The sequence below is a fragment of the Perognathus longimembris genome, chromosome 7 (genome assembly GCF_023159225.1).
Source record: "Perognathus longimembris pacificus isolate PPM17 chromosome 7, ASM2315922v1, whole genome shotgun sequence".
Lineage (NCBI taxonomy): Eukaryota > Metazoa > Chordata > Mammalia > Rodentia > Heteromyidae > Perognathus > Perognathus longimembris.
This window is the reverse complement of record NC_063167.1, coordinates 5,709,203-5,736,740: the sequence shown is the minus strand read 5'-3', so window position 1 is coordinate 5,736,740 and position 27,538 is coordinate 5,709,203. Positions and strand designations below refer to the sequence as shown.

The following is a 27,538-nucleotide window of genomic DNA, read 5'->3' as shown; positions in this document are numbered from 1 at the left end:
ACTCAAAACTGTCTAAGTGAAAATTAAGCAATCTAAAGTTTTAATTTTTCATGATCGATAAAAATCTTGCTCACCGGCTGGCACTCTACCAACTGAGCCACACATCCAAGTCCACGTTCAGATCTTAATATGAATATGCAACGGGAAGCGACGAGTGTCTGGAACATGGATAACTTTCTTGTGGCGAACTTCAGAAGCAGACACTTGACTGCAATTGTTCATTTTGACTTTCTGTATGTATGTGCCAGTACTGGGGCTTGAACTCAGTGCCAGAACTAATGTTCAGTAGCTTTTTCACTAGAGTTCAACCAATGGAGCCGCAGCTCCACTTCTGGCTTTTTGAAGTCTCACGGACTTTTCTGCTCTGGCTGGCTTTGAACTGCGATCCTCAGACCTCAGTCTCCTGAGTAGCTAGGATGACAGGAGTTTCTACAGGCACGAGCCACCAGCACCAGCAGGAAAGCTATTTTGATTTTACCTCCCTTCCATCTTCCTTCAATCTCTTTGAGCTCTTACTAATTTCCTTTAGAAATGAAGGAACAAGCTGGGCACCGGTGGCTCATGCCTGTGATCCTAGCTACTCACGCTTGAAGCTAATTAACCAGCCAAAAGCCAGAGGCGGAAGTATAGCTCAAGTGGTGGAGCACTAGCCTTGAGAAAAAAAGCCAAGTGAGGGCAACCCTAGGTTCAAGCCCCCACTATGGACACACACACACACACACACACACACACACACACACACACACACGAAGGGTAAAATTTTAAAAACTAAGTTTGTTTATTTTTGCAGTTCTGGATGTTGAAGCCAGGCCCTTGTGTTTCCTAGGTAAACATTCTATCACTTGAGTTCTTTTTTTTTTTGCCTTTTAAAGGGAATTTTCAGATAGGATTTCCTGCTTTTTGCCCCGGCAACATCAGATCTCAGTTTTCCCACTATGCCTCCCCAGTGGCTGGAATTGCAGGCATGACCTTAAGGGTATTTCAGTAGGAAGAGCGCCAGCTGTCAGAATACAAGTGATGAAGACGTCCCCGGGCGGCTTCAGTGCTGGGTGGCGTTTCGTTTCCCCACAGCACAGAGGGAGGGCGCTGCTTATCAACGGCTTGTCGAGTCGGTGCCACATCCCGAGATCTCGCCCGGGCTTAACGAGGCTTCACTTCCGGAGTCAGGTCCAGAAGAAGTTCTTTAAGGTCCCCTGCCTTGGGTCCACATGCAGGGAAAAAAAGGATAATATCATAGCTTAAAATATCTAGTATCAGCTGAGCCTGGTGGCTCACAGCTGTAATCCCAGCACTGGGGCAACTGAAGCAGGACAACTGAGAATTTGAAGCCAGCCTGGGCAGAGGGCAAGATCTGTCTCTAGAAAACAAAAAATGAAGTGTCAGAAAGTTATACTTTTTCCCCCTATCATTTCTGTGCCTGAAGGCTTAGATGATCAATCTCTATGAACAGAAAATATACAAAAGAGAAAAACTGCAAGGATTTTTGCCCACAGTGCCACTGAAATGTGATGCTTCCCACTCCCGTAGCCTGCAGGAGACGTTAAGGTCAGTTTGGAAACGGAGGTGTGTTTTCCCTTCACCCTTCCTCGGCATTTCTGGGACACACTGCACTGCCACGCGTGGGCACTTGGCTACAGTCTTTAGTACAGTGAACATAAAACAACACAAGCAAATGTATACTTAAATTAAATAGCATGATTTAATTTAGGTACTGCTTAATCCTTAATTCTCTTAAGTTAAAAAAAATTATAATTAACTATTAACGTTAATGAATTTAAACCTTCCAGAAAGCATGAATCCAAAAGGAAATGTCCAACAGGCAACACGAGCCATCTAGTCTGTGGCCTTTGCTCTTTGCTGTTTCCATTTCAAACACTCTAAAAACATCAATGAAAAAAAAAATCTCTAGAGTTTTTCAGTTTTATTCTCCTAGCGCGCACACCGCGGTGCGGCCCGTTACTGAGCGCGCTCTCCCAGCAGGTACACCACGAACTCGTAGGTGGACAACACGATGGCCGTGTTTGGGATCTGCCGGATGAGCTGGGCAAACAGCCCTCGGTAGAAGGCCAGGTAGCCCTCCTCCCGGAGCACCAGGCGCGCCGTCTGCACGAAGGACTTGTACTTGGTGCCCTCCTCCCGGAGCCGCGTCCTGATCACCTCTGCAGGGAGACAAACACTCACTTTAGGCTCCCGAGGTCAGCGGGCGGGGGGAACGGGGTCCCGCCACCCGGGATGACCGAGTGCATCTGTCACTGTGGACCGTGCCCGTGGCCTTTGGAAACACAAAGCCTATTTTTGCCTAGCAAAATAAACTGACGTTGTTTCCGGGGTTCAGAGGGGCAGTGGTTCTTGGCTGGTAAGCACAGTAGTTGAGCTTGGCATACTTAAGGCCTGAGGTTTGGTCCTTGGGGGTGTAAACTGTGCCAGTATCACCCGTGTTCATCCTACCTGCAGGTACAAGGGGGGCACCCCCAACCCGAAAATCCAGAACCTGTAACCACGGGCACATGCGCTCGCTGGCTGGGCCAGGCAGGCTCGCCCCTAACATCTATGCCCGCATTCCAAACCAAGAACCTCTAAACTCTGAAACACTCTGGCCACGAGAGCGAACACTCCACCTGGACTTGCATTGCAGTGCGGGCTACAGTATCCTATCCTGCAGTCTCGTCAGCAGCAGCAAACGTACCGTGCGGATAGGCGATGCAAGAGGCGCAGCCTTTAGAAATCGCAGCAGCTGCCATGAGTCCAAAGAAACTTGTGGAATTCTTCTTAGTTCCGTTCGTGGAAGAATCTAAAGGAACTTCATTCAGACACTTCTTCAGGCTTTCATAAATAGCGAAACAGATGATGGTCTCCGAGATTCCAGCATAGGAGGCCGTGAGCCCTCGGTAGAAGCCACGGACGCCCTCTGTGTGGTAGACATGCCGGGCGCACTGGAGGGTGTTCATCTGCTTGCAGCCCCTCACTCTGCAATGAGAGCAACGCGGCCGCTGAGCGAGCCCTGCCGGCACGCAGGCTGCGCGCCTCCCCCGCCAGCACGCACGATGTGTGCCTCCCCCCCAGCTGGCCAAGTGCCATACGTCAATCTGGAAGGTGCACACACTCGGTTCAGGTAGTGATGGGAGCAGTAGGGTAGGAAAAGATGCCTCAAGGGGAAAGCGGGACAGTATGTGTGTAAAGCTAAATAATGATCATCACCCCAGAATGCTTTAGGAAATTCTTTTTTTTTTTTGCCAGTCCTGGGCTTGAACTCAGGGCCTAAGCACTGTCCCTGGCTTCTTTTTGCTCAAGGCTAGCACTCTGCCACTTGAGCCACAGCACCACTTCTGGCCATTTTCTGTATATGTGGTGCTGGGGAATTGAACCCAGGGCCTCATGTATATGAGGCAGGCACTCTTGCCACTAGGCCATATCCCCAGCCCTGCTTTAGAAAATTCTGACTTGATGGCACTCTTTCTTCCTGCTCTGTTCTCCATATGGTAGAACCTGCGTGTGAGCTGGGAGTGAACCCAGAGCTTCATGCATAAATGGGGTCGTTTTATTCTAGTACAGTTAAGCTTGGTTCCTTTCACAAAAAGGTACCTGGAATAAGCTGAGGGTGACCAAATATTTTACTACTGTTCTGTCGCCCTGTCCCCTTCCAGGAAAGTGTGACTCATAGCTGGGTGTGGTGGTGCATACCTATAATTCCTAGCACATGGGAGACTAAGGGAGGAGAATAACAGGTTTCTGTCTTTAAAAAAAAAACAAACTTGTCAGGCAGTAGTAGCTCACACCTGTAATCTTAGTTACTCAGGAGGCTGAGATCTGAGGATCAGGGTTCAAAGCCACCACGGGCAGCAAAGTCAGTAGACTCTTATTTCTAATAAACTACTAAAAAGACCAGAAGTGGAGCTGTGACTAAAGTAGTAGAATGCCAGCGTTGAGCAAAATAAAACAAAACAAAAAAACCCTAAAGGACAATGCTCAGGCTCTGAGTTTAAGCCCCAGTACTAGTATACAAATAAATAAATAAATAAGTAAATCCCAAGTCCAAACCTTTACCCTAAAAAAAAGCCTGCAGGCATCACCAGAGCGACAAAGGAATCTGAAGCCCACAAAACATCTCCTGGGGGGCTGGGAACATGGCCTAGTGGCAAGAGTGCTTGCCTTGTATACATGAAGCCCTGGGTTCAATTCCTCAGCACTACATATATAGAAAATGGCCAGAAGTGGCGCTGTGGCTCAAGTGGTAGAGTGCTAGCCTTGAGCAAAAAGACCAGGGACAGTGCTCAGGCCCTGAGTCCAAGCTCCAGGACTAGCAAAAAAACAGAAAAAAAAAAAACCCACAAATAAAACCCAAACATCTCCTGGATAGATTTTCAGGGAAGAAACCCTAGTGTATCCGAAGGCCCTGTCCAGCGTCTTCACCGAGGCCTGAAGGCTCCTTCTGCTGTCCTCCCTAGCATGCTGTCCCTGGAAAGCCAGGCCCGGGAGTCCCCAGCACTCTACCCACGGTGGGTCCACAGAGCCCCACGAGGACAGCAGAGAAGGAAGTCAAGACTGCTGAGATGACCTCCATCATCCCAAGCTGGTCATCTTTACATCTCTCCTCCTAATGATACTTACAGTACAAATCTCAGAACAAAGGAGTTTCAACACACGGGCAGACTGAGGAAAATCCAGAAGAAGATAGCTAGCTCCTACCTACTGTTAACTCTATAGCTATAATTGGGGAAAGAAAAAAATAAATCCCCAACAGCTGTCCTACTAAGAGGAATAATTAACTTACTTCCGTTCTAGCTGCATCCTGGTTTTGACCATCCATATAGGATTCATTAAGGTATTTGTGACAAAAGCTGGAAGGAAAAAGCAGAAAAAGTTATCGCTGAATACTGTTTATGAAAACTGTCCACCCCATGCAATGCACTGGGAAATCCAGGTGTCAGTGGCTTAACAAGGCTAGACAGCAGGAAACAGCCACATTTCTACACTGCAGATGGAAGCTACAGCCTCTGAAAATGAAATGCCTGTTGTCATGGCTGCTCCAAGGAAATCTCAATTTCCTATATTCTGTTGGTTTTTCCAGCCACTAGGTGGTGCTGTTGGGGTTTCTGTTCATAGGATTCCTAGGGTATAAACTGTCTAAAAACTGTCTAAAAAACTGTCTAAAAAGAAGTTTCAGACTGAGAAATAATTTTAACTTTCTGATTTACATATAACACGGAATAAAGAAATTAAATCTCCATTTACCTGAGTTCAAACTTAGAAATTTAAAAACCTGACAAATCACTTCAGAAAGTTGGCTTTTAAAAACCAGATCTGCTTACAGGTGTCATTCTGCATCTTAGCATTGCTAATCATCCCCCATCAGCCAAAAAAGGCAGCTGCATGGCATTAGCCAGCAGCCCTCTAATACCGCATGCCCTTGGTGTGCTGAGTAGAGTAAGCAGATTAAATTCGTACTCAAGGATACTTGTAATGCTATCTGTACGCCACAGAGCCCCAAGTTGGGTACAAACACTTTTCCTGTATGAAACAGCTTTTTACATTCAGTTCCCTAGGACCATAACCTAAAAATATTCAGAAGCAATTTTATTATATCATAATATTGTATATTATTATATCAGCTAGCAATTGTATTGAGAACAACAAAGTCAGAGAAAGCTGATGTGGACAAATTACAGGCTGGAAGATGGACAGTTTTTTTGGGGTGTGTGTGTGTGTGTGTGTGTGTGTGCCAGTCCTGGGGCTTGAACTCATGGCTTAGGCGCTGTCCTTGAGCTTTTTCACTCAAGGCGAGCGCTCCACCACTTGAGCCACAGCTCAACTTCTGGCTTTTTGGTAGTTAATTGGAGTTAAGTGTCTCAAGGGACTTTCCTGGCTGGGCTGGTTTTGAATGGAGATCCTCAGATCTAACTATTAGTGGATTATATAGGTATAAGCCACTGGCACCCAGCAGAGTAGACATTTTAATAAAATTTTCTAAAATAGCCTTTGAGTTAGATGGACATAGTTTCCGTGAGAAGACGGTCTTCACTTAGCAATCTGCAACCATGCTTTCTGCCAGCACTTGGGGGAGGGGCCCTTTCACGAGCTCTGCAGTGAGCAGAATGAGTTCCTCTGGCCTGAGCAACTAATCCACCTAAGCACTCCTCCCCCAGAACCTCCCCCGGCCTAGAACCTTCCTGCGCAATCCAGTGGTTAAGGGCAGCTGTGCCCCTGACACCTGGGGGATTCACAGAGAAAGCCGCTGACTTGAGAAAGTAGCTCAATGGGGAAAGCAAGAGGACATGAGACTCAATCACATGGATATTCCTTCAACAGAAGTGCACGGACCAGCAGCATGCGGGGGCCACGCACATTCTGAGGGGGACGGGGAAGCCTGGGTGGTCAGTTTTGGAAAATGACTTTAGGTGCAAGAGAAGCAGTGCGCTATCTCTAATTCAGGGGCGGAGACGACACGCATGCTTTAGGAACTGAGAACCTTTCTTCTCACTCCCGAGGGCCACATACCTGCAGAGCCAGCTGAGAAAATATGCACAGTATTGCTATTAGGCACGAAAATGTCATTAAATTGCTCTTTGGCTTTGGAGTAGCATGCAAAGTACACAGCCCTGTTAGGACAAAGAGAGAATGCTATAAAGAAACCGTTATGGCACTAGAAAACCTGTGTCCCTCTGCCACGGCTACAAAGGCAGAAGTGGGCTGGGAACCGGAAGTGTGACGTCACCCGCGTTTCCAAGCGCACGCGCCCCCCGGGGCTGCCGCGGCTGCGCAGTGCTAGCACTCAGGCGATACCCAGCCACACCTGCAGCAGGAAACCGAGAGGAACCACGGCGAGGGCAGACCTGACGGCCAGTCTCCAGGTACCACATGGAAAACACCACCCGCAGGCACCGCTCCTGCTCCACGCCAGGTCTATTGGGGCAAATCCAACAAGGAGGGGCAGCCGGCCACTGAGCAGCCTGCTCCCCTTTGGCAAGAAAGGACTCCAGGGTGCCTGCTACTACCCAGTGAGCTAGCTCGGCAGTTCAAGGCTTACCTTGACGGTGCAACTCCAACCAAATTTGGGCCCAAGCCTCTAAAAAGTGACTTTGGTCCTTCCTTCTCCAAGATTGATCTGGATAATAAGAAAAGATACATACTTATATACCTTTATGACATTTTATTATATTTATTTTATTGTTATCTGTTTATTGTGCCTGTACTATATATTTGTTATATGTAATTAGATATTATTTATTATATTCATAGTTACACACCTTTAAGCTAAATCTAGGCCAAATGGTAAGGACCAGTCTTCACACTGGCTGCTTGCAGGAATAAATTGTTGAAGGGACCCCTAGACTCCTAGCTGACTCTATTACAACATGTGACACGGAGAAATACAAGCAGGAGGATCACAGTCCAACTGGCCTGGACACAAAATGAGAGCCTGCCTTGAAAATGAAATAACCAGTCCAGAAAGGAGATGGAGGAACATGCAGCTCAGGGGACAGAGTGCTTGCCTAGCATGTGCAAGGCCCCAAGGTCAAGTCCTAGTACCAGTGTACATAGAAACATACAAAAGCACAGGTCCTGGGCTCAAGCCCCAGTACCATCCTCCTACATGCTGTGTACTTCTACACAACAGCAATGACCAATCTGAAAATGGAATTAAAAAAAAAACGATTCCACACTGGGTGTGGTGGTAAGTGCCTCCTGTAGTCCTGGATGAGGCCAGCAGGGGCAACACCGTGAGACCCTGCTCGAAAACAGCCAAACCCAACCCCATTTATTATCAAAGTATCAAATACTTATTTATCCAAGGAGACAGAGCCGGATTAGCAGCTAGCTGCCAGACACAGGAGTGACTATGAACAGGTGCTACTTTGGGGATGATGGAAATGGAATTAAAATAGTGGTCACAGTCATGTAACTCTGAGTGTACTATTATTTTAATAAGTAGTGTGATCAGCTCTATTTACAAAACCAAATTACTTCAAAATGTTCGAGAAATAAATCTTATTTTCTAAATGCAAAATCTTTTCCCTCCTGACAGGCATAGAGTGACTTTTATTTTATTTGTTGTGTGCCAGTCCCAAGGCTTCAACTCAAGGTCGCTCAAGGCCAGCTTTCCACAGCTGGAGTCACAACTCCGCTTCCAAGGCAGACACACTTGTAAACGACTCGGTGGCCCAGAGTTGCAAAAGGCCTTGGCTTGGCCACACCTAGACAGCTGGTGAGCAAGTCCCATACTATGTAGCCCAGAGGTCACTCTTCCTATGTCAGGGGAAGGTCAAAGGAATGAGATTTTAAATTGTCCGACCTAACCAGACAATGGTGCTATCATTTAACAACAGGAAGTAATGATACAGAATGAAAGGGGTTTAAAATACTTAGGTCAAGTGAAAGCAGCAGACCCAAAAGGCCATACTGCAGAAATGTCTGGAAGACACATTGTTCAGAAGAGGCTGGCTGCTTTGGGCTGGAAGTGATTTCCAGATGGGGACTGGTTATAAAGAGGTAATGGGGTCAGCAGGGAACCTGTGGCTCACACCTATAACCCCGGCTACTCAGGAGGCTAAGGTCTGAGAACTGAGGCTCAAAACCATATCATGGGGACTCTTTATCTCCAATCAGCCACCTAAGAACTGGAGGTGGAGCTGTGGACCAAGTGGCAGAAAACCAGCTTTGAGTGAAAGCTGAATGAACGAGCACAAGGTTCTAAAGCTCAAGCTCCAGTACTGACACAAAATAAAAAAATAGGCAAAAGAGTCTCTTTTAGTGGGCATGAACAGCATATTTAAAAACTGTGATAATATTGTACCAAATTCTGCAAATATACCATAAGCGGGCTGGGGGTATAGCCTAGTGGCAAGAGTGCCTGCCTCGGATACACGAGGCCCTAGGTTCGATTTCCCCAGCACCACATATACAGAAAACGGCCAGAAGCGGCGCTGTGGCTCAAGTGGCAGAGTGCTAGCCTTGAGCAAAAAAGAAGCCAGGGACAGTGCTCAGGCCCTGAGTCCAAGGCCCAGGACTGGCCAAAAAAAAAAATATATATATATATACCATAAGCATTTAAGTATATTTCATCTTTTTATACAGGGTCCCTTCAAAGGCCCTGAGTTCAAAAACTGCACTACAGGACAAGGTGGCACCTACCTATCATCCATGCAGTTGGGGGGTGAAGATTGGGAGGGTTGGGATTTGCGGCCAGTCTGGATGAAAGTTAAGAGTCCATCATCTCAACAAAAAAAAGCTGGGCACGCTGGCATCCACCTGTCATCTTAGCTATCTGAGTCCCTTAAGGAGGGGGACTGCAGTGCAGGCTAGCCCCAGAAAAACATGTGAGGTTCTACTGAAAATTAGCTAAAGAAAAAGGGATGGTGTCATGGTTCAAGTGGTAGAGCACCTTCCTAGCAAGCAAGAGGCCCTGAATTCAAGACCCTAGTACTGGGGTGGGGGCGGAGGGAGGAGGGAAGTAAATGAGACAAAGTTTCCCTAGGTTGTGCGGGCTGGTTCTGAACTCCTGGGCTCAAGTAATCCTCCTACAAGTATGTGTTACGGTACTTGGCTGAACCGTATACTGTTAAAGAGGGGGATTGTATGGTATGTGAAACGCCGAGATCATGATTAAAACCCACAGTTAATGGGAAACAAGGGTTAGGGTAAACACAGTTCTTGGGAGACTTCACAGTGAAAGTCATGGAGTTTCACTGAACACTCACATGGTCAAAATGAGCCAGCTGGCTTCTCAACGGAGGCCTGAGAATTTCACGGTTTCAAATTGAAACGCTCCCTTTGCTCTCTTTCTCAAAGCAGGCTTGTTTTTAAAAGGCTGAGCTTTGGGCTGGGAATATGGCCTAGTGGCAAGAGTGCTTGGCCCCTATACATGAAGCCCTGGGTTCAATTCCCCAGCACCATATATACAGAAAACTTCCAGAAGGGGCGCTGTGGAAGCCAGGGGCAGTGCTCAGGCCCTGAGTCCGAGCCCCAGGACTGGAAAAAAAAAAAAAAGGCTGAGCTTGCTGAACAAGAACTCCTCCCAGGCACCACCTTGAAGCTCCCGGCGCCTTCTGGGACAGAGTAGTAAGTTACTGACACTTAGATTCCAGCTATGGTCCCCCGTGTGCCGCCCCGGGAGCCACGGAGCCGCAGCGCAGGGAGTCCTGGGCTCCGGGAGGCTGCGGCAAGCAGCAGTGGGAGCGGGCGTCCTCAGATGACTCGGGGCCATTTAAGAACAGAAGATCGTCTCCATAGTTACGCACATTAACAATTGGCAAGGAGTCAGATCTGTTATATAATCTGAACTCCTAGCTTATCCGGATATTTACAGCTCTCTTCTGGAACAGTCAAGTCCTTACTATAAAGGGTGCACGAGGCTTTGAAAGAAGGCCTGGGAGGGTCCCTCACTTTCCCTGTCACATCAGCTTTGGGAAGGGAAACAGACAGAAAACCAGAGCCACGCTGGGGGCAGTTACGTCCTCTTCTTCCTGTTTTATAGCACAATATGCGTACCACAGAGAACGGAGACAAACATCTCACTTGAACAGGGCTAAAAGATACCTTCTAGCTCCCTGGCCAAGGATGTTACTTTTCAGAGTAACAAGATAAATAGACCGTAACTCAGAAGTTAAAGAATAGGAGTTTTGTTGAAGACAAATTTAAACCAGGTTGTTTTTTGTGTTTTTTTTTTTTTAAGAAAGTCAATATCTAAAATAAACACTACTACTTTGGTAGCTGTGATAGTGGGTCTGACTGGCTAACATCTGCTTTGTTTTTCTTTGGATGTACCTAGATTCAAAGGATAAGAGCTGTCTATTCTTCCATGCAGGATATTTCTCTAATAGATTAATAAACATGAAATGCCAGTGAGTGATTTGCATTTTGAAAAATAGATGTCTGGTAACAAACACTGGTCTTTGAAGGCAGTGCTTCCTGAAAGAGCCGCCAGGCCGGCAACTACCAGCTGAGTGAGGGAACGAGAAACACAGTGTCTTCTAGAAAGGGAACAGAACACAGACTTGGGTCTGTGTTCCAGGCCCAAGGCCTGGGCCCCTTCCTGCAGAGCCCTCTCCGCAGCCCTCAGTGCTGCCCTTGGCCCAGGGAACGGAGGCGGCCGGCTCCCACCGGGGTGGGAGGAAAAAGCCATCAAGCTCTGGGCCCACACTGCCCCGGGGGTACTGACCTGTGTGGACTGTGGACTGTTCCCTGGACCTGCCCACGGGGAGAGCACACACTGCCCAGCATGCCTTCTCTTCCTCAGAAGAGAATTAGGCAATCTATAGTCCCTTCCTTTTGCCTTGGCCAATAAACACAAGTAGAAATCTTACATTAGAAAAAAAGCACAGAAAAATGCATACTAGCCCGGCACCAAGTGGCTCACACCTGTAATCCTAGCTACTCGGGAGGCTGAGATCTGAGGATCGTGGTTCAAGGCTAGCTCGGGGATCAAAGTTTGTGAGACTCTTATCTCCAATAAACTACTCAGGAAAAGCCATCTCTGTAGCTCAAGAGGCAGTGTTAACTTTAAGCACAGAGACTCAGCGACAGAGCCCAGGCCCCGAGTTCAAGCCCCAGGACTGATGATACTATATATAATGACAGCAATGACTATTTATTTACAGGGCAGGAGAGCGTGAAGTCCTTTGTGCAGTAGCTACTGACCTCACTGTGAGTACTCAATGTTGCTTTGGCCACTGGGCAACATTTTAGGACTTGAGGACCCTTCAGTAAGCAAAACAACACAAGTCCTTCAAGGGGTAGGAGAGAAAAGAGCACATAAATAAGTAAACAGCACTGCTGGGTGGCTGGGGCCAGGGATGTGGATGGCGCTGGACGGAAGGGTGGGGGCTGCTTACTGCAAGGCCTTCCTGCAAAGGTCACAGAGCCAGAAGACAACACCCAGCACGAGGACCTGGGGGTAGAGACCTTCTAGGCCTTTTAGAGGACCAGGAGGCTCCAGGGGAACATGAGAAATGAAGTCCGAGAGGTCACGGGGGGAGCAGCAAGGGCAGAGCCTGGCAGGCCAGTGGCCACAGGGGTGCCATGGGCTGCGGCTGGAGGGAGCCGGGACCCCTGGGGATGTCAGCACAGGACTCCCAGCTGCTCAGCTGAGAATGATGGTGGATGGCTGAGTACTGAGCCAGGGCAGGGGGGGGAGAGAGAGAGGGAGAGAGGGAGAGGGAGAGAGAGAGAGAGAGAGAGAGAGAGAGAGAGAGAGAGAGAGAGAGGAGAGAGGAGAGAGGAGAGAGGAGAGAGGAGGAGAGGAGGAGAGGAGAGAGAGGGAAAGGGAGAGGGAGAGAGAGAGAGAGAGAGAGAGAGAGAGAGAGAGAGAGAGAGAGAGAGAGAGAGAGAGAGAGAGAGAGAGAGAGACAAGGTGCCCTCTAGCAGGTCAGCCCTGCAGGAAGTGATCAACAGGCCGGTCCTTCATATATTGTGAAGGCAGAACTGATAGGATTTGCCATGGGGCCAACACTCCAAGGCCCTAGATCTGTATAGCCACACAGATAACACTACTTCCTTGCAAGACAAGGAACTGGGGGCAGCCGGGGGGCAGGAAGCATGGCTTTGGGGTTCATTATGTTTTGGAGTGTGGGAAGCCTAGACCTGTCACTCACGGGGACCTTCCCACAGCAGACGCAGCCAAGGAGGCAGGGGTGGTGGACAGAAGGGCAGCTGAGGTCTTCTTCTTGAGCTGCTGTGTCTCCAGGTGAGACTGAAAGATGAAGTAGCTCAGAACCAGCAGGGTTTTTGTTGTTATTTTCCACCTTGTTCTTAGCTGCTCCCAATTGTTTTTAGAAGTAGGGTGGCTATGCATGAACATGACTTGGTGCGTCACTTAACTGCTGGTCTGTACGTCCTCAGATCTCAAGTGAGGGAATGGCAGGACCGAGTGCCAGCCGGTCCTTGAAGCTGCTGTGAAAATCAGTGACATGCTACTACATGAAAGGACTTGTTTTTTAAAATTTAACTTTAACACTGTTCCCATCAGCCAAGATGAGCTGGAGAACCCTCAAACAGCATCAGCCAGGCTGAGGAAGTAAAGCTTAAAGGAGGAAAGAACTCTCAGGTGAAAATGTTTCTTCAGACACTACTGGGGCTTGAACTCAGGGCCTGGGTGCTGTCCCTTGCTTTTTCACTCTACTACTTGAGCCTAAACGCCATTCCCCCACCCCCTTTTTTTATGGTAAATTGGAAATAAGAATCTCATCAACTTTCCTGTCTGGATGGGCTTAGAACCTTGATCCTCAGATCTCAGCCTCCTGAGTAGCTAGGACCATAGGTGTAGTAGCACTTGGCCACAGACATTTTTCTAATATAGCATCATTATAATCAACATTTTACCTAATTCTATTTTTTATAGTTTGATATGAACGTTATGTAAGTGGTTCTGAAAAGTGCTCATGTGTATGTGACTCTCAATACTTTGTAGCTCTGGCTGTATCAACTAACGAATGCTGGGGTCCGCAATGGAAGTATTTCTGTGTGGTGTGGAAGTTTTTCCCGCATTTTAAAAGATGGGAGTGGTTTTTTGTTTTGTTTTGTTTTGGCCAGTCCTAGGCCGTGAACTCAGGGCCTGAGCACTGTCCCTGGCTTCTTTTTTGCTCAAGGCTAGCACTCTGCCACTTGAGCCACAGCGCCCCTTCTGGCCATTTTCTGTATATGTGGTGCTGAGGAATTGAACCCAGGGCCTCATATATACGAGGCAAGCACTCTTGCCACTAGGCCATATCCCCAGCCCAAGATGGGAGTGGTTTTTCTCCCCCTTTTAGGTTTACACTGTAATACACAATTACCCTCATTGGCCATGGGGACACACACATATACACACAGGAAACTAGAGAATACACATCACATCTGTCTGTCTCCATATCTCCCAGCTTCTAGCTTTTCCATGGGCTTCTGGAGTTCCACCCACTTCCCCCTCGGGGCCTCCTGGGCTCTTCTGGAGAAAGCTTCCCTTTCCCGAGTGGGCTTCTGACTCTCATTTGGGGCCTGGTGTCAGCCGCTGGTGATGGCACCCAGATCTCAGAAAGCTAGATGCCTCCCAGACACATTTGGCCCATGGCAATGTCTGAGCTCTGCCCAGGGTGCAGAGGGTGCGGTTACTCAGTATCTCCACTTCTTTCTTTTTTTTTTTTTTTAAACATTTCCCAACTAAATGTCTAGCAGATCAATGGTGATGTCTTTTTTTGTTGTTGTTGGTCATGGGGGTTGAACTCAGGGCCTGGGCACTGTCCTGCAGCTCTTCAGCTCAAAGCTAGCTCTCTACTACTTTGAGCCACATTTCCACTTCCAGTTTTCTGGTGGTTAATTGGAGATAAGAATCTCACCAACTTTCCTGACCTGGCTGGCTTTGAACCATAATCCTCAGATCTCAGCCTCCACAGTAGCTAGGATCACAGGTGTGGGCCACCAGTGCCTGGCTGGTGATGTTTTTCTTAAACACCTCTTTTTCCAAGGATCACTTGCAGAGGCCCAAGCATCACAATGAGTGAATTTCAACTGTCATTTGTTATCTTTTTAAAAATGCTATGCCCAGCCAGGCATCCTGGCACCGCCTATAACCCCAGCACCTGGGAGGCAGAAGCAGAATATCCAGTTAAGAGGCCAGCCTGGGCTACACAGTGAGGCCTTGTCTGCAAAGAAGAAAAAAAGAAAAGTATAAGCACAGTTCATAAGGTAAAAGTCAGGTCGTGTCAAACATTCTTCTGAATTAACTTTGTCTTAAGCTTAGAGGCTGATAAGCTAAATTTTTCTGCAAAAATGAGTAGGTGTATTAGGTGAAAAACCAAACAAAACTTTTTCTATTGTTTCCAAGCTAAAACAAACAGCTGGACACCAATGGCTCACACCTATAATCCCAGCTACTCAGGAGGCTAAGCTATGAGGATTGCAGTTCAAAGCCAGCTAGAGCAGGAAAGTCTATGAGGCCCTTATCTCCAATTAAGTACAAAAAAAAAAAAAGCTGGAAGCAGAGCTGTGGCTCAAGTGGTAAAGCACTAGCATGGAACACAAAAGTTCAGGGACACCTCCGAGGCACTAAGTTCAAGCCCCAGGAATGGCACACACAAAACAATCCTCTTTTCTATATTCATCTTTGAAATATTCACAACCCCCATCTGACTTGTACAGTTTATATCTGCTACTCCCAAGCCTCTTTTCCACCCTTAAAGATGTGAGCATCAGCAACAATTTGAGCCAGTGCAGGTTTAAACACAGGTTTCAGCTGCTTTGCAGTTCAACTGTCTAGCCAGTTGGCCCTGATGATACAGCAGATGCACTCCCCACCAGGATGCAAGGTCAGGGTTCAAAGAACCCTTTCTCAAACTGAGAACCAGACTGTGTAAATAGCACATTCTTTGCCCGGCATGGCAACAGGAGAGGGAGCTGGGTGAATGGGGGCTGACTTACTTCAGAACCTGCAAGAGTCCTGGGGTCACAGACGTTGGTCTCACCATTCCAGCTCCACTAATGGTCCCCAGATGAACCTGAGGATAGTAGACTGTCCGGAGGGCTAGTCTCGAAGACTGCAACCTGGTCTTAATGACTTCCAGTGGACATGTGAAAATAGCACCAACTGTGCCCCCGCACCTGTAGGAAGACAACAGCACATGGTCAGAGGGTGACAGGACCCGCCACACTAGCACAGGGGGAAACCACAATATCCTCGCTCCAAAAAAGGGCATGTGCCTATTCGGCAAGAAGTTCTAACGCAAGGCTAAAGAGCCAGCTGCCACCACGCCCCCATCAGCTCAGCCAGCCCCTTCACCGCTGGTGACGGGTTCGCGCCGTCCCTCTGTACCAGCAGTTAACAGCTGGACACTTGTCATTTCTAATCTCAGTTGTGCTGTACTGAATGTTCTAGAAAATGCATCTTTGCGCGACCAGACCAAGTGTTCAAGAAGTACTGCTATTCTGAACATCCACATTTACCAGACACAGAGCCTTAGAGGAAAAGCTGACTGAAAATGAGAGCATCCGGCTGGGCATGTGGCTGAAGCCTCTCATCTTGCCCATTTGAGAGGCGGAGATGCTGAGAGGGGGCAGTGGTTTGAAACCAGACCACGAGCAAAGTTTGAGACTCCATTCCAATCAATGGCTGAGCACAGTGACTGACACGTGTCACGCCAAGCTTTGGGTAAAGTCCAGACCAGCCTGGGCATAAAGCAAGACCCAATCCCGAAAATGGCCAATGCAGAAAGGGCTGGCAGAGCAGCTCAAGAAGTTCAGTGCATCTGCTTAGCAAGCACAAGGCCCTGAGTTCAAAGCCCGCTACCATACCTGCCCACCAGAAAAAGAAAAGCAAAGCTTCCTTCCAATGATCAAGTCTTGTGCTTCCCCCATTTACAACTGATCAGATGTTCAAATGTTCAACTCCCTGTTACACTGTCTCCCTCTCACAAACTCACTTCAGTACTGCTTTTCACACATATTCATGGAAAAATTACCTGAATTATTAAATACCCTTTACTTCAATTATTAAATATTTCTTTTTAGGTGCCAGGGACTAAACCTCAGGCTTTATGTCAGCTGGACAAGCATTCTACCTCGAGCTGTGTACGATCCTAGCTTTTTTTATCTTTTGAAATAGGGTCTCATTAACTTTGCATGGGGGACAGGCCTCAAATCATGATCTTCCTGCCTCCAACTCATGAGTAGCTGGGATTATTTTGTTATTAAAATGAAGTTACTCGGCTGGGAATGTGGCTTAGTGGTAGAGTGCTTGCCTAGCATGCATCAAGCCCTGGTTCAATTCCTCAGTACCACAATAAACAGAAAAAGCTGGAAGTGGTGCTGTGGCTCAAGTGGTAGAGTGCTCTAGCCTTGAGCAAAAGGAAGCCAAGGACAGTGCTCAGGCCCTGAATTCAAGTGGGGGGGGGGGAAGCTTAGCTTAGCCTCTCCTAACTGTTGTGTTTTCCCATCAAAAAACAAAAGCAATGGAGTAGATTACAATGCTGACTGGAAGGAAGAGAAGGCAGAGAGGAACCAATGTTTCATACAGTGCAACCAGACTCTCACTGAGGTCCATCCTTTTTCAGAGGTCTCAGTGACTATGATTTAAACCAAAAGACAAAGGTAAAGCCCTTTGTCTCTAAAACCTGTGTCTCCCTACATCTTTTAAGTTTAGTGTATTTTTTATCATGAAAAAAAAAAAGTCATTTAAGCACCAGAATAATGCTTTACAAATTGGAGGCAAAATAGCTTTCTAACCTGCCTCACTGCATACATTAGAGTTAGTAGCCACATTCTGAAAAACTGTAACATTCAAAAATATTGGAAACACTATCCACTACAAAGAAAAAAAATACTTGAAATCTTTTGATGGTCAATAAAATTACTCCCCATCACCAAAACACATCCAGTTTCTGGGTAAATTCTTTCATCAGAAAGCACCAAGTTGAAATGGAACACAGGTCAACCACCTTTGGTTTGTGGCTGTCAAGTGTACTCATTACTTTGGCAGCTTGTCAAGGCAATCTGTGCTATTGAGGGGGCACTGGTCTAACCGAGCTGCTCTACCAGCAGTGAGCTCTTTGAGAATTGGGGGTGGGGGGGCTCTCTCTCTGCCTCCCTCCCTCAGACCCACAGTCCATGCTCTGCACTGTGACTTCCGGCAGAAGGGAGGGGAGGGCATGCAATGAGAAGGTTTCTGGGTGCATGAGTCGGGGTCTCCCAGGCTGGGGTGTTTCATCCACAAGGTTAGGAGAGTGCCATATCACAGTGTCACAGCAAACCCCGAAACACTGGGAACGACTTCAGGACTATTTCTATTAAAACTGCACTACTCGGCACAAGGCAAGCCCCTTCTTCCCTAAACAGAACGATTCAGAGGATGCTTTTCAGTCATTAAGCTGTGTCAGATACAAACCCACCAACATGTTCATCAAAAGAAAAACAAGTTGCAATATAAAATTTCCAAAGAAGAGCTTTCCTGAAATTTAGAATATTTCCTAGAATTGTTCAAGTATCTTTCTGCTCAACTCTGTTTTCCTTCTTTATGAACCAACAAGATGGGCCATCGACCTGGAAAAGTACTGCAAATATGAAATACTGACTTATCTAGAATGTCCTCTAAATATTTTTCATCCTTAAAGGTGGCGGTGTGGCTCATGGTGAGGCGTGTGCTTAGCTTGCTTGACATCAGAAATTTGATCCACTGCAGTACTACATAAAACATTCATCATAAATATTTAAGTGTTTCTGAATATATTTAGATCCACAGCACCGCATACATTATATTCTTTACAGGTATAAAACTGCCCTGGACATCTCCTAAGTCTTCGATATGAGCACCACCTGGCTCCCAACCTTGGTAAATAAGTCTGCCAGGCTGAAGTGGTTCAACTACAGCGCTGTGCTGTTAACCCAGCTCCTCTCAAGTCTCAGTTCACAAAGATAACACACACTGGTTCTGTTGCCAGCAGCTCACCTATCATTGCCTTCCCGTTTTGCTCTCCTGAATCCTTCCTTCTTCTTAATACATCTCAGGCAGATTCCAGAACTTTCTAGGAACTTTTAGCTTTTCAAGTGCAGTCCCACTGAAAACTTCAAACTCCAATCTGCTTCAAAATTCCCCTGTACTACTACTGGCCAAACACGAGGGGATTTGGTCTGCCTCTGTGCTTGGGGACAGGGAGGGGAGAGGTCCAGACACAGTTAAGGAGCCCTCCAGGCCAATCGAAGGAACAAATAATCTGGAGGGGCCAATGGGGTGGCCCTGCTGGCTACCTCCCAGCACTCGCTTCTCCCTCAATCCCCACAGCATGAATGGATCAAGCCATTCCTCCTAGCAGCTCAGATCCACTTAACCCTATTAACATAATTCAGCCACTCTGCCATGCAATCTCTGCAGAGAAGGCACATGATTTGGGGAAGACACTGCAGACTTCCCCTGGAAGCAATGACTCACACTGGTCTGTGTCCAGATTCATCAATGATGATGAAACTCAAGGCCTATTCAGTGGGGGGGGGGGGGGGGGAGAGGGTGGGGGGAGGGGCTGATGACACAAGATGGCTACTGGAAGCCATTCCACGTAAGGGAAGGACCACTACTGAGGGGAAGAGTTCACAGATGGACTCCACAGAGACACGATCCAACTGCTCCAACAGCCCTGTGCTGAAGCCTGTCATCCTGGCTACTCAGGAGGCTGAGATCTGAGGATCAGTTCAAAGTCAGCCTGGACTTTCATGAAAGTCTGTGAGACTCTTATCTACAATTAACCACCAGAAAGCTACAAGTGGAGCTGTGGCTCAATGGTACAGTAGAGCATATTGTCCCTTGAACACAAAAGCTCAGGGACAGTGCCCAGGTGTGGGTACAAATAATTAAGCCATTATGGAGTATATCTCTGCACAAGTGAAAATCTTAAGTAAGCGTGTGTGTGTATGTGTGTGTTTTAAGTTATGCCTAAACTTTAAGAAAAGTGCTTAGGGAGTTCTACCATTATAATCTTCCAAACTGTTTGCAGTTTTCTGTTTCTAACAGCTATGAGGAAAATTCTGGATATTAATTCCTTTTCACTCCTAGAACAATATTGCTCTAATAACTGATGCCAGGGTCCAGGGAAATTTGTCTAGGGACGTTCTACTCAGAGTGAATATCCGAAAGACTTGAGGACAGTAGAATGGCTATGAGAGCAGATAAATTATTTGGCTAGGAGCAGTGGCAGGGGACAGTTGTGCTTTGGTCTCTTTACCTAATTTTTAAAAGAATCTATAATTTAGGTTCTTCAATGTTTCTCTTTTTTACTAGTTCTCTTTTGTATAAAAGTATACCCCTCCTCTTTCTCCAGTTTCTCATTCTGGAGAACTGGACACAAAGGCAACCTTTTATCTTTTTATACCACAAGGCACTTCCTTGATTCCTTCCTCCCCTCCCTCCCCCATCCCTTGTCTTCTGCACCTCTCCTCCAGTTTATAGCAGAACAACACTACTGAGCCAAGATTTTCCCACCATTTTTATATGATCACAAAGCTACACAAAATTTTTCATTATGCATAGATTTTACATTTCATATCTGAAATGTTAAAATTTCAAATAACCAGGACAATTTTTAAAAACCAGATGTTTTCAACAAGAACCTCTGTTTCCTGTGCACATATTGATCACATTAGCAAAGTCAATGTTTATTGTAAGAATCTCTACCCAACTGGAGATACTGGTTCCTACTCTTTCACTGTATATACATCCTTAGAAAAAAATTTAAAATAGCACCCCGGGTAAATAAAAATTATAGCACTTTCAGAGTTGGAAGAGAATCATATCTTTTACAAATAGACAAACTCAAATTAAACATTACCCTATGCCACTATAATTGCAGCAAATCTCAACATGGAACTAAATTTGTAACTGCTTCTCTTTATTCGGGACAACTTAGGCCACAGCAATCCATACTCCTAGGTGAGATTCACTTAGTCACTTAAGTGCTGATTGAACCTGTGTGGCCTGCCTGGCGCCTGGCACAGTGCTTGAGATGATCTGGTGAAGAAAACCACCACTGGCTGCTACTGCATGAAGCTTCCGTCCCACTGGGAATTTTCTATCTAAGTATTTTTAAAACAAGATTTTTAAAATTTAATTTATGTATTAATTGAACACAAAGTTTTTGACAAGGTGTTGTGCAAAATAAAACAAGATTTTAAAAACTACTTGTCATATATATGAATACATTAGATCAAAGTCAATTCACAAATGGGCACCGGTGGCTCATGCCTATGATTCTAGCTCCTAAGAAGGCTCAAATTTGAAGATTGGGTTCAAAGCCATCCTGAGCAGGTCCATGAGACTTTTCTCTCCAATTAACCCGCAAAATGCCAGAAGTAGAGGTATGGTTCAAGTGGTAGAACATTAGCGTTGGGTAGAAAAAGCTAAGGGAGAGCAGCAGGAAGTCCTGAATTCAAGCCCCAGTAATGTGTGCACATGCATGCGCGCGCACACACACACTGAAGCCAAGAAACAAACAAAAAACGGTGAAAGTGGAGCCGTAGCTCAATTGGTGGGGTACTAGTCTTGAACAAGTAAGTTTAGGGACAGTGCCTAGACGCTGAGTTCAAGCCCCAGGACCAGTATAAAAAAAAAAAGTCACCAGCATATAAATAAATTACTGGAACAGCCGAGTGTTGGTGGCTCACGCCTATAAGCCTAGCTACTCAGGAGGCTGACATCTAAGGATCACAGTTCAAAGCCAGCCCAGGCAGAAAAGCACCCCCCACCCAACTCTTACTCCCAAGTAACCACTGAAAAATGGGAAGCAGCGCTGTGGCTCTAAGTCTAGAGCCTTAAAATAGAACTCAGGGACAATGCCCAGGCCCTGAGTTCAAGCCCCATGATTGACAAAAATGAGTTTAATTACTGGAACAAACCCCAGCCACTGGGCTTAGAACCCCATTTTGCTGCCAGGTACCGGGTATCTCACACCTGTAATCCTAGCTACTCAGAAGGCTGAAACCTGAGGATCATGGCTGAAAGCCATCCCAAGCTTATCTCCAACCACCAGAAAACCAGAAGTGGCGCGGTGGGTCAAGGTGGTAGAGCACTAGCCTTGAGCTTAAGAGCTCAGGGACAGCACCCAGGCCCAGAGTTCAGTCCTCAGGCGTTCAATCCTCACCCACCACCACCAGCAACAAAAAGAAGCCCAGTTTGCTGCCTTATTGCTGTCAATAAAATCTGGCACTGAAAAGTAGATTGTAAAAGATGTATTCATAAACTGCTCAGAAATATGTTGCCACAATACCACTAAAAGTTAATATATCCTTAGGAAGAAAGCGATTGAATGAGTCCACTTTTGAAATGAATATGAAGTTACATTTGGCACACATATCCAAATAAGCACAAACTCCTGTCTAAAGTGCTTATGCTTATTTCTTGGTGTTGGCTTTTTTCGTGGCAGTACTGCAGTTTGCACTGAGGGTCTTCGCACTTACTCTCCTCCACTCTTTGTTTTTTCATCAGTTGTGAGGCTTGAACTCTGGGGCCTGGCGCTGTCCCTGAACTCTTCAGCTCAAGGTTAGTGCTCCACCACTTGAACTATAGTGCCACTTCCAGTTAATTGGTGATAAGAGTCTCTAGAACTTTGCTGCCAGGGCTGGCTTTGAACTGCAATCCTCAGATCTCAGCCGCCTGAGTAGCGAGGGTTACAAGTGTGAGCCACCGGCACCTGGCTCCACTTCTCTTCTTATGTTAGTTATTTGTGAAGTGAGGCTCTCACTCCATGCTTTATGCCTTGGTAGACCTGAATTGCGATCCTCCCATTCATTTTGTCACTGGTATGACAGACCTGTCACTGGTTGAACTGGGAATCTCTTGAACTTTTATGCCTTGGTAGCTGGGGTCATTTCTGCCTCCCAACAGGTTAGGACTACAGACTTGAGCCACTATACCTGGCTTTCCTGCTCTACTTAAAAGACAACAGCTGGCTACCTGTGGCTCGCATGAATAATCTTAACTGCTTAGGAGGCTGAGATCTGAGGACAGAAGTTTGAAGGCAGCCCAGGAAGGAAAATCGTGAGATTCTTATCTCCAATTAAACACCATAAAAACCAGTAGTGGAGCCTTAAGCACAAAAGCTCAAGGACAGGACTCAGACCAAAAAAAAAAAGAAAAAAGAAAAGTAGGGATGTAGCTCAATGGCAGATGCTTGCCTAGCATGTACAAGGAAGGCCCTGGGTTTGGCTCCCAATACAAGAAAACAAAAACAGATTATAAATTCTTTTGGTATAGTTTTTATTTCTCTAGGACCTAAAGTTAATTTTGATAGAGTAGCTTCCCATGGATATTGAATAAACAAGAGAAATGGGACAGATTTTGAAAACAGGAGGCTCTAACTTCTTATCCAAAAGGTGTCTCAAAGGAACTGAACTTAGCTCTCTGGAAAGACATCAATTTAACAACCATGAGAACTGCTTACTTAAGCTGGTAACCAGGTATTTATTGGTGGCTCACACCTGTAAGGCTAGCTACTCAGGGTGGCTGAGATCTCAGGGTTGAGGTTTGAAGTCTGCCTTGGTAGGAAAGACCATGAGATTCTTTACTCCAATTAATCACAAAAAAGAAGTTGGAGCTGTGGCTCAAGTGGTATAGAATGCGAGCCTTGAGCAAAAAGCTATGGAGCAGTGCCTGGGCTCTGAATTCAAGCACATGTGCACGCACATGCATACACATTACTGAGAGCAAAGCTGGACATCTTTCACCGGTACTAGGTAGTAAACTGGGTTGCTATTTACTACACTGTCTATTCTTTCATGCTCCACCCTGAAGAAACTAAACTGTCAGGCTATGAAGAGGTCACAATCCAATAAGTAATAACTCCGAAGACATCCTTTCTGAAAAAGGCTTATTTTTTTTTCTGAAAATAGCAAATAGTTATCCCAAACTGCTAATAATGAAGGCAGTGAAACACTTGCAAAACACCAGGGCTTCAGGCACTGCCCTAATGAACTACCTAAGACTTAATCCACCAAGCCTTCAGGCACTGCCCTAATGAACTACCTAAGTCTTAATCAGTCCAGGCAGTCTGGCTGCATGCAAGCAGCCCACAGTTTTTCTACCAGAACAAGATGAAAAGCCTGAGCCCAAGAGCCAGAGGGCGCTGTGCAGGGGCGCAAGGGGAGACTTCGCAAGACAGGGCCATTAATTACTGAGAGCTGCTGCGGAGCAAGTGAGTGGATACCATGGAGGAAAAAAAAAAAAAAAAAAAAACCTACTTTTCTTAAAATAGTTTAAGTCTAAAATCACCGAGCACAAATTCATTTAAAAAAAAAAACACACACAACTCTCCCTCTTAGTTCGAGAGATGTGAGACATTAAAAAATATGTGCAGATTGCTTAAAATTCCCAAGAATGCCAAATATATTCAGTCCTAAGAGTGCTTTACCTTAGTGTTCCTCTCAAAGGAAATACCAACGGAGACACTGAGGGAAGGAAATAATTAGAGGTGATTATTACTAGTTGACTAGAGCCACCAGTTATTTATTTACTTGAAGAAAGAGGGTAATCACCTAAAATAAACAAAAGTACACCTGCAACTGAAATACTCAAGATAATAATCCAGAATAAATTGTTTTCTGCAAACATCTGACATTTGAAAATTGTAATGCCAAGCACATGAAGTCTTCAAAATAAAGCAATCTTCTCAAAACAGCCTAACAACGACCTCCTCCCCAAGAAATAATCCTCCAAACATCTGGAAGACCAAAAGGACCCAATGCCATCCACTGTGACAAAAGAAAATATTAATATTTTTAAAAAAAACCAAGCGGGACGCTGGTGACTCATTGTCACCCTAGCTACTCAGGAGGCTGAGCTCTGAGGACCGCAGTTCAAAAATAGCCCAAGCAGAACAAGTTCATGAGACACTTACCTCCAATTAACCACCAGGATGCCGTAAGTAAGTGGAGCTGTAGCTCAAGGGCTAGAGCACTAGCCGTGAACGGAAAAAGCTAAGGGTCTGCGTTCAGGCCGTGAGTTCAAGCCCCAGTTCCGACACGTCAATTACGTGATTTCAATTCCCACTCTGGGGGGAGGGGTTTCCTCTGCCATCACTGCACACACTCCCCAAACACAGCCTCCACAGCGTGCTTAAGGGTGAACGGCACGCCACACCACCTCCGGCCACCCGGGACCCCTCATTTAACCCTCGCCCGTGCGCCGGGCTGGCGAGCTGGCACTGCGGTTCGCCGGCACTGACCAGCCAGGGCCTCGCTGGGGGCCAACTGGTGCATCTCCCGGGAGTCCGGATCGCCACCGGCCACGCCTGGAGGCCGCAGTCCGGCCCGTCGGCCAGGATGCCCCGGGCTGGGAGACGTGGGTCTCGGGGACAGAACCACGGGGAATCCGGGTGGACAGTGTGGCCGGGGAGGGAGAGAGCGGCTCGAGCCGCAGAGGCCGGGTAGGCCGGTCCCGGGGAGGGTCACCCGGCACACCGAAGGCTCCACCGGAGTCAGGCCCGGGAGGCCGCGGCGGGGGCTGGGCCGCGGGAAAGAGGCCTCGACCCCCCCCCCCACCTCCACCCCAGCACCAGCCCCGACTCCCTCCGCCCAGCCCGAGCCCGCGGGTAACCGGCGCGGGAGGCCGGCGCCTCGGCGGGAGAGGACCCGGCGGGGGCCCGGGGCGGGGCGGGGCAGGGCGGGATGGTGCGTGGCGCGGCTCGGCTCGGCCCGGCCCGGAGACTCACCCGCCGGCGAAGAGGTGAAGCAGGGTGTTCTTGTTCTGCTGAGTGTCGGTCGCCATGGCCGCGCCGGCTCCGCGGCCCGCCGCCGCCGCTCGCGGGATGCACGAGGTCGTCGGGACCGCTCGCCCGGCAGCTTTCAGGCGGCCGACGAGGCCTCCATGCGCGCGCGCGGGCCGAGACGCCCGCGCCGAGCCCGGCGTAGCAGCCGCCCGCCGCTCTCAGACCTCCGCGGGCCCAGCTCCGCGCGCCCGGCGAGGCGAGGCGAGGCCAGCGCGCCGGAGTCACGTGGCGGGGGCCGGGCCGTGACGTCACGCGCCGGCGCCGGCTGGAGGCGGGGCTCGGCGGGGGTGTGGGCCCAGATCCCGTGCGCCTATTGGGCACCAGACGGATGTGGGCGGGGCCACAGCGCGGCCAGGGGCGGGGTCCGTCCGGAGCTGTTGGTGGGGCGGGGCCGGCCTAGGCCGGGGAGTGGATGGACTCAAAACCGGTTGGTAGAAGCCTGGAAATGACGGGTTGCGTCCTACACCTCCGGCTTCACCACCAATTTAAAGCAAAGCAGCCTTCGTCACCTAATAAACAGCCTCACCCCCAGTATCATTTTGTATATGTTTTAAAGCTTTCCATAAGTCATATCAGGTTCACTATGCATTTTGCAGTGTTCTTTTTTAAATTTATCTTTTCTGATCATTTCTAGTCCTGATTGAGAGATCCAAGCTCCTTCCTTCTCTACTTGTACGTCCTGGGTCACTATCAAACACAGCCTGAAGGTCAGCATCTTCTTACCTCCAGGCCTGGCGTGGGGGGGTGGAGGGAGGCCTCCCGGTTACCCTGGCAGTAAAGCCTATCCCATGACACCATTGAAGTTCCTCGCTTGGGCTTCTGAGGTTACTTTGTTGATTTAAATTGTCCTTCCCACTCTGGAATGTGAGCTTCGGGAGAGCCGCCGCCGGGACTTTGTGTTTTGGGTTCCTGGTTGTTCCTGACAGGTTGTTCCTGACACGGTTCCTGCCCACTAGTATTGCCCAAGAACTAAAGAATAAATGTCTCAAATTAAACTTGTCCTCCCCCTCCTCCAAACCTGGTCAGCCTCTCCTATACTCTGTTATATACTGACAGCATGTGCATATACACCAAGTCCAGAAACTTACTTCCTTGGACTCTCTTTTTTCTTTCTTTCCTTCCTTTCCTCCTTTTTTCCTTTCTTGCTTCCTTCCTTCCTTTCCTCCTTCTTTCCTTTCTTCTTCCTCATTTTTCTTTTTCTCTTTCTCTCTTTTTTTCTTGTTTTTTTTTGGGGGGGGATGGGGTACTTATTCTAGAGCTTGAATTCAGAGCCTAAGAGCTGTCCCTTAGCTTTTTCCAGTCAAGGCTGCTGCTCTATCATTTGAACCACATCTCCACTTCCCTGCTTTTTGGAGTATAACTGGAGTTCCATAGATGTTCCTCTCCTGACTATCTTCAGATTTCGATCCTCAGATCTCACCTTCCTGAGTAGCTAGGACAGCAAGCATGAGCCACTGACACCCAGCTCTCTCCTCTCTTTCTCCCCCTGCCCCCCACCAGTCCCCTTTGAAATTCTCCAACTCTCTCTTTTCCCTGTGTTCCCTTCACTGCCATTAGAGATTGTGGGGGGGAGGGGGCGGAAAGGAGAGACCTATATTATAACAAGAATCTTCTTCCTGAATCTTTTCACAGGTCACCCTTTGCCCCTTAGTCTGCTCCCTGGTCTCTTTCATCCCGCTCCAGAGGAGCCAGGTCCAGAACACACCAATCCCTTAAGCTGCACCTTGACAGACCAACCTGCTACAACTAGCAGTGTGTAAACACAGAGCACTGGAGTGGGAGGGAAAGTGTGAACAAACACAGGTGCTAGGCAGCCAATCTGTATTTGATTGTGAGGACTCTTTAGAAACAACTCCTAGACGCAGTCATCCAAAACACAAATACAGCCATTGCTTTATAGTAAAGCCATGGCTCCCAAGTGTAGAAAGGGGATGCATAGACTTGCTTCAGGGCTGAGGAGGTGGTGCGGTGGTAGCATTGCTCCAAATGGGAGAAACACAAGAAGGAAGGAAAGAAAAAGAAAAGGTGAGTTTCTTCATGCTTTAGGCTCTACCAAATCCTGTGCTTTCGTTGGCACATTTAGCTAGCTGAAGATGACTAGGACATGAAGAAGCTTAAGGGAGGGTACTACCAAGCTGTCTAACTAGGATTCCGAGCAGGGTCCTTTCCTTAGCTGCTGTTTGAGGCTGGGACCCAAGCTCCTGACTCCATGACATCTCTGATTTCCTACTTTCTTTTCCAAAGGACTGTTAATCAGTCAGGTACTAAGCCAGACACATAAATGTGCTTTCCTACCTCACTACTTTTATATTAGAGTTTAAGGTCTTCAATGTATA

At 47.5% G+C, this 27,538-nt stretch overlaps 1 protein-coding gene across 1 annotated transcript; it reads right to left on the bottom strand.

Moving 5' to 3' along the window:
- Window positions 1-1,680: 1,680 nt before the first annotated feature.
- On the bottom strand, window positions 1,681-25,400 carry Slc25a33 (solute carrier family 25 member 33). Its single transcript, XM_048350194.1, has 7 exons — window positions 25,146-25,400; window positions 15,385-15,564; window positions 7,025-7,102; window positions 6,496-6,596; window positions 4,772-4,838; window positions 2,687-2,967; window positions 1,681-2,159 (listed from the first exon to the last, which is right to left on the bottom strand). Exons 1-7 carry the CDS (start codon window positions 25,199-25,201, stop codon window positions 1,957-1,959), a joined length of 966 nt encoding a protein of 321 aa, XP_048206151.1. The 5' UTR covers window positions 25,202-25,400; the 3' UTR covers window positions 1,681-1,956.
- Window positions 25,401-27,538: the final 2,138 nt, after the last annotated feature.

Excerpts from the sequence above, each read along its gene's own strand:
- Slc25a33 (XM_048350194.1), bottom strand. The coding sequence starts at position 25,201 with ATGGCGACCGACACTCAGCAGAACAAGAACACCCTGCTTCACCTCTTC. Across the intron at positions 6,597-7,024 it reads GTTGGAGTTGCACCGTCAAG|GGCTGTGTACTTTGCATGCT; the intron begins GTAAGCCTTGAA and ends TTGTCCTAACAG. Across the intron at positions 4,839-6,495 it reads TTTCTCAGCTGGCTCTGCAG|CTTTTGTCACAAATACCTTA; the intron begins GTATGTGGCCCT and ends TTTTCCTTCCAG.